Source organism: Microchirus variegatus (genome assembly GCF_963457635.1).
Source record: "Microchirus variegatus genome assembly, chromosome: 16".
In the NCBI taxonomy this organism is placed as follows: Eukaryota; Metazoa; Chordata; class Actinopteri; order Pleuronectiformes; family Soleidae; genus Microchirus; species Microchirus variegatus.
The window spans coordinates 11,622,861-11,636,145 of NC_139817.1; the positions used below are offsets into that span (position 1 = coordinate 11,622,861).

General features: G+C 38.4%; 1 protein-coding gene across 1 annotated transcript; it reads right to left on the minus strand.

Annotated features, from left to right (window-relative positions):
- Positions 1 to 107: 107 nt before the first annotated feature.
- On the minus strand, positions 108 to 8,216 carry svopb (SV2 related protein b; the record flags this gene model as incomplete). Its single annotated transcript, XM_083902321.1, has 17 exons — positions 108 to 277; positions 1,508 to 1,649; positions 2,514 to 2,603; positions 2,817 to 2,898; positions 2,987 to 3,098; positions 3,214 to 3,318; positions 3,400 to 3,476; positions 3,720 to 3,793; positions 4,457 to 4,585; positions 4,669 to 4,794; positions 4,892 to 4,955; positions 6,383 to 6,507; positions 6,772 to 6,843; positions 6,943 to 7,041; positions 7,165 to 7,250; positions 7,847 to 7,977; positions 8,155 to 8,216. 17 exons carry the CDS (start codon positions 8,214 to 8,216, stop codon positions 108 to 110), a joined length of 1,746 nt encoding a protein of 581 aa, XP_083758447.1.
- Between the last annotated feature and the right edge of the window lie 5,069 nt (positions 8,217 to 13,285).

Sequence of the window (13,285 nt, forward strand, 5' to 3'; positions counted from 1 at the left end):
GTCGTGGAGAGCAGCAGGAGAGAAGGAGGAGGAAGAGGGCGGAGGATGCGAGAAGATGCGGCGCTGAGATTGTCTCTGTCACCGGGGAGAAATGCCTAGTCAGCCTCTCATCCAGCAGCAGCAGCACCACCACCACCACCTGACTCCGATTGCGCCCCGGCGCTGCTCCCTTTCACTCCCCGCTCCCGCGCGTCCTCCTCTGCGCTTCTAGAGTCCTCACGTGCGGGGAGGTCACGACGGATTCCCGGATTCGCTTGTGCCGAGAGAGAAGCAGCAGCTGCAGCGGCAACAGCGACGACACAGTCGGGGATTTCATCACAGACAAACAAAACATCGGCGCAGGTTGGAAGCGGGGCAGAAATGACATGCAGCTCCGGCGGCTGCCTGTGATTGGCTGGCCTAGTTCAGTGTGCGCTGTCATTGGGCCAATGTTGTCAAGGTGACTGTGCCAGACTAGGAACTCCCAAATACAAATATGTTGATGAAATGATATTCAAGTCGTTATGAAACACAGAGATGATGACAAACATCTGCCATTATTGAACAGAATAAAAATGTAATGTTGTAAGAAATGTTTTTATCTATCTATCTATCTATCTATCTATCTATCTATCTATCTATCTATCTATCTATCTATCTATCTATCTATCTATCTATCTATCTATCTATCTATCTATCTATCTATCTATCTATCTATCTATCTATCTATCTATCTATCTATCTATCTATTTTGATATCTACTTTACTCCAATTTAGATTTAAAAAAAGGTGAATTCAGTTTGTTAGTTGCCAAATAAATCTATCTATCCTTTTACACACAGTATATAGACTATTACATATTATGTGTATGTGTATGTAAACATTTTGGCAGATACATACATACATATGTATATATATATATATGTAAAATAAGTTCTTATTTTCATTCTTCTGGCTTTTGGTTCCTACCTGCCTGTGTGTTTATGGGGGGAATTTATTGAGCGTGACAAACACGTGTGGTAGAGAGAATAAAGGTCTTACGCTGTGTCTTATATGATAATTACTGTGACCCCATGACCTTAGAGAATGTTACCATCCAAAAACAACAGCAAAAGAATGGCACGTCTCTTTGTAAGAGGACAAAAGGTGTTGGGTTTCATATTTAATAAATAGTCCTATAAAAAGTAAAACTCATATATATATAAAAAATGGTCTTGTTTCAATATTGTAACATAAAGCAAAGTCTGGGAAGTGCATTTTACAAAATATCCCCCCTCTCCATTTGCCGTCATGTCTCAAATGGAAAAGAGGATAAACAAAGTATTCGTCCACTCTTTTTGTGGAAAAAAGTGGTTGAAGAGGAAACAGCAGCAGCCCATAGGAGGTGATCAATCAATCAATCAATCAATCAATCAATAAATAAAATAATCCGTCCTTTCGCCCCAGTGTCTGTTTCCGTTTCCTCCTTCAGTCTAAACGATTTTGCCGGTCTGTCGTGACTCCTCGCTGGTCGCGGCGGTCGCGTTACCTCTCGCCTCCTGGTCGCCGCTGGACTCCTGCAGGCCGCGGCCTAGCGTCTCGATGGGCAGCAACAAGGACGCGACCCCGGCGAGCACAGAGCAGCCACAGTACAGAGCGAGTGTCAGGTACACGGATGATCTGAGCATCACCTGAAACACAAACACAAGTCAAAACTTGTGCTGCAAATATTACAGGCTCACAATAACAATGTTACTATTATATATACATAACACATTTTTGTAACACTTTAGATTAGGGAACACATTAACTAGGTGTATATAAGTCGCATACTAGCCCTTTAACACCTTATGTAGGAAAATTCTTAAATTATGTTGTAATAGAGGTATAATAAGGTTATGTAGAATAACATATTAATACGTTCTTAAAGATTACTAATAAAGTGCTAGTATGCGACTTATATATGTTAGTAAGCACCTAGTTAATGGTGAATATGTGTTCCCTAATCTAAAGTGTTACCCACATTTTTATTAGATTATTAGACCACCACCCAAAGCCACAGCTGCCCTAAATGAACAGTAAATACAATTATTATTGTTATCCATACATTTTCAAATGTACTGTTTAAAAAAAATAAAATAAAAAAAAAAAATAAAAAAAAAATAGCACTTTATTATTTCTTGTCAAATTATAGTTATTAACTTGCATTCTTGAACATTAAAATGGGTCATTTTAAATTTGGTCATAAAAAGGTGAATTCAGTTTATTTGCCAAATAAGTAACAATAATTTGCACATTATATTGCAATTTATTTTATTATATTAAACTGACGAGGAAAAAATACATAAACACATTAACACATTTAATATTAAGAATTCATAATAATCTTGTTGCCGTCTGTTATTCTGACTATTTCATAAGGAAAAGGTCATTAGGAGACATTTGTCAAATATCTTGCTATGGTGATCAAAATATGAATCTTAATCACCATTATATGACCATTATACAAAAAAACTAACCCTAACCCTTATTTTGTCAGATATTGGACGTCGTACCTGTGCTATAAAGGGTGTGATTAAAGCGCCAATTCTGGCCATCGCACTGGCGATCCCCATCGCCAAAGCTCGGTTTTCTGTGGGAAACACCTGATAAAATAACAAGGGAGTGAGAAGATTTTATTTATTAGTTATTGAATCTAATGAAATCAGATTTATTGTCAGTCAATTTGATGTACAAACAACTGTAGTGTGGGTAAATTACACTTCCTGAACTAATAAAACACCTATGTAAAGTGGTAGTTGCATGATAAATATTCCAGATAAGTACTTCCATATACTCAAAAATAGAAAAGTCTATACCTCTGGTGTATACACAAAAACAACTTGGTATCCTCCAGCGATGAAGGCTCTGGCAATGAAGATGCAGATTGTAAGAGCCGTCCTATACGAGAACAAAAAGAAGCATTATATCATTTTATATTGTGTTCTTTCAGTATATGATGAAACGAGGCACACAGGAAATCACTTACCTTCCAATACAAGCACATAAGGGCAGGAGGAAGAGGGAAAACATAAAGAAACACAGAGTCATGCTCTTCTTCCTGCCGAGATACTCGATTGCAAAAATGATAATGAGGAGACCTGAAAAACATGGAAAGTATAGATATTTGCACTAGTACTTATTGGATTATTGGTTGAATTGTGCACTTAAATTAATACTTTTTTTGTTCATTTGTTCAATTCTATAAAATCTCACCTGGGAATTCAGCCAGCGTTGTCCATAAAAGGTCTTTGTAGTCGGCCGATGTCAAATATTTGCACTCCAGACTGCAGCTCGGCTCGATCTTGGCCCCCTGGGTCGCTGCGAGTTTGAAGAGGTTTGGTTTTAAACGTTTTGCTAAAAGTGTGAAAAGAATAAAAGCAGTTCCAGATCCAAACTTACCCCCACACGAATCTCCAGCTTGGAACATTTCAGTCGTCAACAGGATGACCCCATAGTAGCAGAAGGCATTTGCAAACCTGTGGATAATATTATAATAATAATACAGTTATTCTCACAGTGTAGTCATGGAGAAAGGAAGTTTAAAACTCTCCATTATGTAGAGACCATGGGCTCCACAGCCATAGAAAAACACTTTTATCTCAATCAAGTGATCAATAAACAAAGCACAAGGGGAAATATTCTACTTGGCCTTGTTGATTAATGCTTAAATAATTGAATCTGATCAAGTAGAAATTAGAAAATGTGTCACTTGAACTCACCATATAAACCACAGGAGAAGAGTGGTCCTGCAGTACTGAGGAGTGAAGAGATCTTTGATCTGTCCACGGTTTTTCTGAAACATTGCAAACAGGAGACGCACTTGTCAATACACACTGCTGTTCAAAAGTTTGAAATGTCCTTATTTTTGAATGAATATAACATTAATTGAATCAGAAATACACTCGATACATTGTTAATGTGGTAAACGACTATTTTAGCTGCAAACGTCTGGTTTTTAATGGAATATGTACATAGGTGTATAGGCCCATTTCCAGTGTTCTAATGGTACATTGTGTTTGCTAATCGCGTTATAAGGATATTGGATGATTAGAAAACCCTTGAAAACCCTTGTGCAATGATGTTAGCACAGCTGAAAACAGTTTTGCTGGTTCTTTGATAAAAGGGAAAAATTATTATTTTGAATAAAAAATCTTGTGAATGTCTTGACCATATTTTCTATTCATTTTGCAACTCTTTTGATGAATAAAAGTGTGACTTAATGGAAAAAAACAAGCAAATTGTATAGGTGACCCCAAACTTTTGAATGGTAGTAGCTCCAATAGAGTGGTCCTATATATATTATGTGAGTTATGGAGGTCTACTTACATACATTAACTTGTTTTTATGGATGTTTTTATGGACAGATACACACCAAAAAAACAGCGTTAATTGGTACTTCTGTTCTATGGGAGCTTTAAAAAAAAAAATCATTATATTATTATACTTTTCACGTCACCTGTTTACAGACGATCAGCTGCCCTCGAGGCAAGACCTTTCCGTTCTGTTTGGCGATGGATTTTAACGTCGCCACAGCCTTTTCTCTTCTCCCCATTAGCACGTCAAAGCGAGGACTCTCCGGCAGCCACTGTGCGACACAGAACGTTCAGCTCAGAGTTTCGACATCAAGCAGCTGCTTTTTCATTTTCGGAGTCACAGCGGTACACTTACAAAGCAAAAGCAGAGAAAGAGGAACATGGGTGTAGTGGACAAGCCGAGCAGCCACCTCCAGCCGAGAATGGGCATTATCCACAGAGCCAGGAGGACCTCGAACACGGCACCGATCGCCCAGAATGACTGAAACACACAAACAAACAAACATAAATGAGAGCTGGTAATTGAATAATCTATAATAAGTCATGCATTAATAGCATAAATAAAATCATCACAGTACCGCAATCAGCATGATGCAGGTACCTCTTGCCTTCGCTGGGAGAAACTCTGAGTAGAGAGTCACCCTGAAAAAAGACACCAGTTATTTCACATATGGTAACTTTTTAATACATGAAAAGAACATTGTTGAAAGAGTTCACATAGACACAACTCTCTCTCTCTCTGTGTTAGTACAGCGGTGATTTGATCTCTCGTTAGGCAACATTCCAGTCAGGCTTAAAAAGTTACGCACTGCAGCTTTAATAAATCAGGTCAATTCACATAGACGCGGCTCTCTCTGTGTGTTAGTACAGCCGTGATTAGGTCTCTTGTTGGGCAGCATTGTAATGTAACAAAGTACAAATACTTTGCACTTAAGGACAAAATTCCCATATCTGTACTTTACTATGTTATTTATATTTATAGCAACTTACTTTTAATCCACTACATTTCCTCTAAATATCTTTGTTACTCGTTACTATCTACTTTATATAGAGCGTTTCTAGTCTTGATAGCTATTCACCCATTCATAACCCATTCACACACTTCAACATATGGGTTAAGTGTCTTGCTCAAGGACACATATGGACCAGGAATTGAACCCACAACCTTCTTGTCTCACTCACTCACTTTTTTTTAATACTTTTATTTCCAAAACTTCAGTACATTCAGGAAATAACTTTTAATACCTAAGTACAGTAAATGTTATATACTTTAAGACTTTTACTGAAACAATATTTTAAATAGTGCTGAGCTTGTTAACACACATTAACACATGACACGTTTCCATGACGACTGACCGGAAAAAGATGCGTTTGACGTCATTTTTATGAGCCGCGGCCCCGGAGTCCAGGCACTGTTTACCAGTTAGGTCCGTTAGCTGCGTTAGCTCCTTTAGCGCGCCTACAGTCGAACTGTAGCAGTCTGTTTATTAAAAGAAAAGAGCAGCGCTACCAGCGTACCTGTGTACTGCGTATGTTTGCCTCTGTTTTTAAAGTTTAGTGTTACTTTAGAGACTCCTTTTAAAGGTGCATTATGTAATAAATCCAAAGCAACTTGCCATAAAATCCTCCTAATATGTCACGGAGACTCAGGAATAATGTTCATATAACAAACTGAACTCACCAACAACAACAGTACAGCCAAAACATTTGCATTAAAACATTTTTTTTTGCAGACTGCAAATCATGTTGGGAAAGCGAAACCTAAAAGACCTCTGTATGTTGAATTTGAATGTAGTAACCGTTTTTGCCCACATTCTTACATATGGCACCTTTAACAATAGCACCGCTAACCGATGTTAACCGCCGCTAACGCCATTAATGCCGCTAACGTGCCCAGCACTAATTATAAAAAAGTGACTTCAACTTCTACCAAAGTCTTTTTCTGGTAACTTTTATACAAGACCGAGATCAAAAAACGCAGCAACAAAAACGCCCAAATGTTACGCACTGCAGCTTTAATCGGCCAGTGATCATCATGTAAGAGAGCGAGAGAGAAGCGGTCGACTTACGCCTGTGGCGCTCCTCCGATGCCGACTCCTACGAGGCCCCGCAAGACCAGCAGCCAGCCGTACACTGGAGTGACGGCACTCAACAGGCCGTAGTACAGAGTCCAGCTCATACATATAAACAAACCCTGTTGTCAAAGTGTTAAATGTGAGAAGGTGTTCAAAATGTACACTCAGACTATATATAAATATACATATATATATTTGGTAACACTTTAGATTAGGGAACACATGCATATAAGTCGCATACTAGCCCTTTATTAGTAATCATTAAGCACATATTAACACCTTATTCTACATAAGATTTTTCCTACATAAGTTGTTAATAAATATGTTTTCCCTAATCTAAAGTTCTTGCCATATATATTTATATATGATAAACAAAGACTCACAATTTTCCTGCCATACTTGTCAGACAAATTCCCCCACGCAGATGAGCTGAGGCCCATCCCGACAAACACGACCTGAGGCAAAATGGAGAAACGGTGCATCTGAGTTTGAGCCCAAACAAACAAACAAAATAAATCAAATCCAACATACAGTACTGCAAAAAGAGACGTTACCGATGTGATAAGAGCCGTCTGATAGCTGGGCAGCCTCCACTCGCAGTGCAGCTCAGGCCCCAAGATGCTGAGGATCATCATCTCCATGGCGTCGGCTATCTGCACTCACAGAGAGAGAGAGAGAGAGAGAGAGAGACAGAGAGAGACATGGCGTTACATGGCGTTACATGACGGACGCAGAGTAACTCGCAGGACATGACCTTTCCTCCTCTGGAGTCTCACCCATGACAGTCCAGTGACGAAAGACAGCTTCCACTGGAATATTCCAAAACCAATGGCGTCCAGTGCAGCTTCCACAGTGAAGGTTTCTGAAAGACATGTGACAGTCGCTGTAATCGAAAGACGAAACACGAAAGAAGAATGAATGCAATTACAGGAAATACAGTATGTTACAATACTATATATATACTGTATAATATATCCTTTGTTTAGTAAACAAAGGATGACGGGTGCTGATAAGTGACTCCCACACAGTAGCGGTGGATTAGAGTGAGGGGCATCAGACGTCATCAATTGCTATTTAACAATTTTGATAATATTGACCTTAGTTGTGAGTGTGAGTCACTCTGTGTCAGCTGGGATTGGCACCAGCAGCGCTGCAGGATATGCGGAGGATAAAGTGGTTTAAGATGAATGAATGAATGAATGAAAAATAATTCTTAGTTGCAGCCCAGGTGGAAAGTAAAGCTCATTTGCTACTGATGAACATATACTGCTACGTCTACTCACTCCAACTACTACCTTTCACAGAAATATGATGCATTCATGTGCATTTTTCAAAACAAAAAGGTCATTAGCTATTCACCGTGAATGAATAGTGTATATTATATACTATTCAAGTAGATCCAGCAGTTACTACGAGTGCAAACAAACTGAAATGACTACATTTAAACAAACAAAAAACCTGTTAAGCCTTCGGCGTGACTGGCTCCATGGTCCGGTGCAGACCGTGTGATCCTCGGTGAGGTTATGGTGCAGATCTCGGTGTCTGTGGACTGCGACTCGTCGATGTGACCCGTCAGATCCACCTCCCCCCTAAAGGTCAGGAGGACACAGGCACAGAAACACGGCAAATGTCATCCGAGGAAGCACAATAACAACAATGCCTTTATGATGACAACACGGTGTCAGAGCACGACCAGCAGGACAGGTTATCTCCACCGAGGTAATAACAAACACTTCATCATATCATTGTTGGTTTGTTTTTTTTACCGTTGCTCTGGATTTGACCATCTCCTGTAAGTCACCGACGATGGACTGACAAAGTGATCCATCCCAGCTCCTTAGTGTTTCAACACAACACAACACAACAGCCGGCGTGCTGCTTCCTGACTGCAGGAGTGAAGGATTTTGGGATTGGTTACCTGTTCATCCAAGTCAAACAATGTAACCCACTAAACCTGCTTTTTTGGTTTCAGGTTTCTGCAAAGACATCCAATTAGAGAATAAAGTACCTCCAGGGAAGGGGAGGAGTCACACCGGTAAACAACACAGGTCACATTCACATCTGTAAGATTGTGTCTCTGTGTACATAGTCACTGTGTTTCTTAGTTAGGACTCTGACGTAACCAATGGGGAAGGAACTATAAAAGTAGTGTTTCCTGTGTGTTATTGATATGGGGACACACCTTTTTTCAAGAAACACAGACACACATAAGAAGTCACGATGAGTGTTCATTACAAAGTTAACGACCGTTTCGGCGACACCTCATTTTGAACAGGTAAACAAGGCCGTCCCAATGTCACTGCAGATAATAAAGGGCAGTCAAGGTCACTTTTTATAAAAAATCACATCTTATAAAAAAGAGAAGATAAATCAAACAGACAAAAGTTAAGCTAAATTAAATCAGACAAATGAAAAAGTTAGACGAAAAGTCAAGATAAAATAAAATAAACAAATTAAAAAGTTAAATTACAATTTATCATTTTGAGGATATAAAAAGGTTGTGATGTGTTGCCTGTGTGTCGGGCCGGATATTCTGTCTCGAGAGTCGTTAAACTGTTAAACAACACAGGTCGTTCACCCCCCAAAGGTTGAGACAAGAGAGAGTTCAACCATAACAGCAAACAAAAAAAAATAGGTCAAGATGCAAAGAAAATACACAGGCGAGCACTTAACATGAAATACAAAGAAAAAAAAAAAAAAAAAAAAATGCATTGAATCTTAACTGGACAGGAAACATATTGGCCTCCTTAAATAAATCCTTAAATACCCTTTCTCATGATTGGATTCACCTGTGTATGGAGGTCAAGGGTCACTGAGGTTACCAAACCAACATTGAGTTCCAATAATTAGTGCTAAATATATTGAAATCAATGAAATGACAACATTTATGCACATGCCTAATTCTGTTTAAATAATTATTGCACCCTCATAAATCATATAAACTTTATTTCACTTCTCAAATAGCACTGTGTTTGTCTCCTGTATGATATATTTAACTGGAATTTCTTATCCAAAAAACGAATGATTTATAAAGGAAAATCGTGAACATTTACAGTGGTGCCCACACTTTTACATACCACTGTATATACTTTACATAAGTGCAATATACATGTACAATATCTCATGTTCAATCCTTGTTTATACTATACATATCAAGCCCAGCCATATTGTATATATTCTGGTAACTGTGTATAATGTACATTCTATTTTAACTTTTTATTTTCGTATTATTAATATCTTTCTATATTGTACTTTCACACATGTGGAAATGCATGTTTATTATTCATTATCTTAACTGTCTTGGCTGCTGTGACGATGTAAAAATGTCCACACTGTTGGACAAATAAAGGACTCTCTTATTTTATCTTCTCGAACCCTGGGGCGTGTGCTGTCGGGGTTAAAATAAGGACTTTGCTTCATTATTTGAGGAGCAAATGATGGAGAAGTGAAGTGAGTGTGATATAGATCAGGAGGAGGACGAGGAGGAGGAGGAGGAGGACGGGCAGCCTCTCAGCAGCTGTTTGGCTGCAGGGCTGTTATAGCCTGTAGCTGTCAGCAGGCTGTGCCCTCACACTGTCGTTGGTGCAGATGAATCTGCTTTTTACTGTCTGGGGTCCGTTTCACAAAGCAGGTTCAACAAACTCTGAGTCTAACCCTGAACTCTGAGTTGATCTACTCTGAGAAAGGAAACTTCCGAGTTTTCGGTTTCAGAACAGCTGATTTGAGTTAGTTTGTTCAACTCGGAGTAGTTTCACCTCGAGTTAAGCGCGTGCACCACAAGTATAAAAAGACAGCATGAATGGAGCCCCGTTTCAACGAGTCACCATGACAACGGGGAAGCGGAGGGTGACGTTCTTCATCACACTGGAGTTGGAAATATTAATGGTTGAGTTTGAGCATGTTTTAGAAGGAAGTGTAACAGCAGCAAAAGAGAGGGAGACGGCGTCTGAGAGAACACTGCTGCTGATGAGGAAGTTTAAAGGGACAATGTGTAGTATTTATGGGTTTATATAACCCAAAATCCACTTTTTTATACATATTATGTGCTCCTGCATTGTCTAGTCGCTGTATAATAGTTTTTGTTTAATTTCATTTCATTTTCAGAGGAGTAGATCTTTGTTGTAAATTTCAGCCTCTCCTCTAGATGGCACTATAAACTACTTACTTCACCTTTAAATGTAGTCCTTTGCACAATCACAATAATATTACAGGGGGAAACTGCTTGAGTTGTTGACGATTAATTTATTCATTTAGGTGTAATCCCGCGGGGGAGAAGCGCACTTGGCAGCAGTTTAATATGAAACATAAAAACATTGTTCAAACAGGTAAAACCTCGGTATAATCTCATGGGATTAACCTCATTTTGATCATGTTTTACATAAAGTAAATATGAAGTGGCTGTTTGACTGTACAGTTATTTTATCACCAACATAATGCTGTTTTCACACATAACACGAATAGTTAATTCTCTGCACAGTAATGCTGTTCCTTCATCCACGGGATCACTGTCAAAAGGACATGGTTGTGAAAATAGTCTCCACCTAATATAACTTCTAATGTAGACGCAGAACAGACTTCAAAACTCTGCTGACTGAATGAATGAGGAAATCAAATACCGTGTGTGTCTGAAAGAGGGCGGAGACAGAGAGAAACTCAAGGTTTGCGGAGAAAAACCTGCTCCCGACCAGGTTAGTTTCATAGAGCATGTTACCATGGTAACTGACCGAGAGGTTAAGTTACCTCTCTCTGTGAAACAGGCTAGAGTTACTCCTCTTTCTCTGCTTTGACTTACCTCCCTTTGTGAAACGGAAAACTCAGAGTTTCCCCTCATTTCAGGGTTAACAGACTCAGAGTTTTCACTAAACCTGCTTTGTGAAACGGACCCCAGTAGTAGAATGTTAACCATGTGGGACGTTCAGAAACAGTGGTACAGTAACATAAGACGTACTCATATCCTTTTCTTACTTAAATGTACAGCAACAGTTTTGTTTTCCACAGTTAAAATGTATGTGGTGACAGTTTTCGGGAAACACTGATGCAGTAATGTATAAAAACAGTGTTTGAAAGATGACAAACAGTGGAAACAAGTTATCCTCGTTCCCCCGCCTTTGTTTAAATAAAGAACAACGGTAAAAAAATGTATTTTTGGGTAACACTTTAGATTAGGGAACACATATTCACCGTTAACTAGGTGCTTATATATAATATATAATCATACTAGCATCATTACTACACCTTATTATTAGCATTATTCTTCATAACCTTATTCTACCTCTATTATGACATGAATTAAGGTTTTTCCTATACATAAAGTGTTAATACATGCTTAATATTTACTAATAAAGGACTAGTATGCGACTTATATGCATGTTAGTGAGCACCTAGTTAATGTGTGTTCCCGAATCTAAAGAGTTACCATATTTTTTTAATAGCTTTGTTTCAATATAGTGTGCTTTTTAAAATGCATATCTGATAAAACAGTGTTTTCCTCTGAATTGTAGTAATTGTGTTTCAAGGCAGCAAAGATTATATTAAATCTTTGTTTAGCTGTCGGTGTCATTCAAACCTCTGTCTGCACATTTTTAAGTGAATAAGCGAATAAGGTCGACCTGATATTGAAAAAAAAAAAAAAAAAAAAAGAAGAAGTAGGACAGAGACAGAGAGCGAGGACATGCTGAGGCTGCTGCATTATGGGACAGTCATAAATACACATATATACAGTATATACTGTACAGTCTCTCGTCCTCATCCTCCGGTCACATCAGCTGCTGCTGGGAACACAGAACACAGAAGTCCAGCACAGCTTTACATCAACAACATGGACTCACAGGTGAGTTTTGACATGCACATTTTGACAATGACTTATTCTGACGAGGTTTGCGGTTTGTTGAAATCAGTAAAAAACGTTTGGCTTCAGCGAACGCTCTGAAACTAATACAGCTCACAGCTTGTGCTGGCCTTCTTCTGGTGATGTGTCCTTCTCCTGCAACATCAGTCTGTTTGCTCGCATGAATAAAGGATTAGTGGGAAGTTTAGTTGTTTTGGACTAATTGAGCCTGTGAATATTTATCTGGACAAGTATCGAGGACACTCGCTCTTCACTAACCTACTGCAGGAGGACACGTTATTTAACTGGCTCGGATCGCGTGTGTGTTGAGGCTCGGATGAGTGACTTTGTTGTTGAAGCAGTAGAAGAAGAAGAAGCTTTTTACAATAAAACCACTGCAAATCAATGAAGAACATAAAGGAGTATAATTCAAGTAGCATGATTGGCATTGACAGAAAATAACACCAGAAGTTACCAAGGACTGAAACTTGTCCAACGCCAAAGAAGGTTAATGTTATTAGTTAATGCTCGAATTCTTTCTCTTCTTGACTGTCATTGGTTTACAACAGCAAAAATGTCCAAAATGTCATTTTTAATAGGCTTTTATTTGGGATCGAGCAATAGTGTTTGCACAAAATTACAATTTATCTTAAACTGCATGAAATGGCACTGAAATCATTTTTATTTTGCAGAAATTGAAGCTAAAACAAGTAAATGTAAAAGCACTTTATTTATACAGCCCTTTACAACAATCCTTTCGTTGATCCAAAGTGCTTTACAACAATTAAATAAATAAAGAGGAAACAAATAAAAGTAATTAAAAACAGTAAAAACAATAAAATAGTGCAAAATAAAATAATCAGATAAAAGATAAAAAAGTGTATAAGTGTATAATCTTTTATTACTTTATCAGTTGTATGTATTGTTTTCATAACCACAAGACAAGCCTTTTATATTTATATGTCAGCTCTACAGAGGCTGTCATTTTGAACCACTTTGTTTTTTTTACAATAACTAAATATCTTTTGAGTTTTGATGCTAACTGAAGGCTGTAAGGGAAAAACATATTG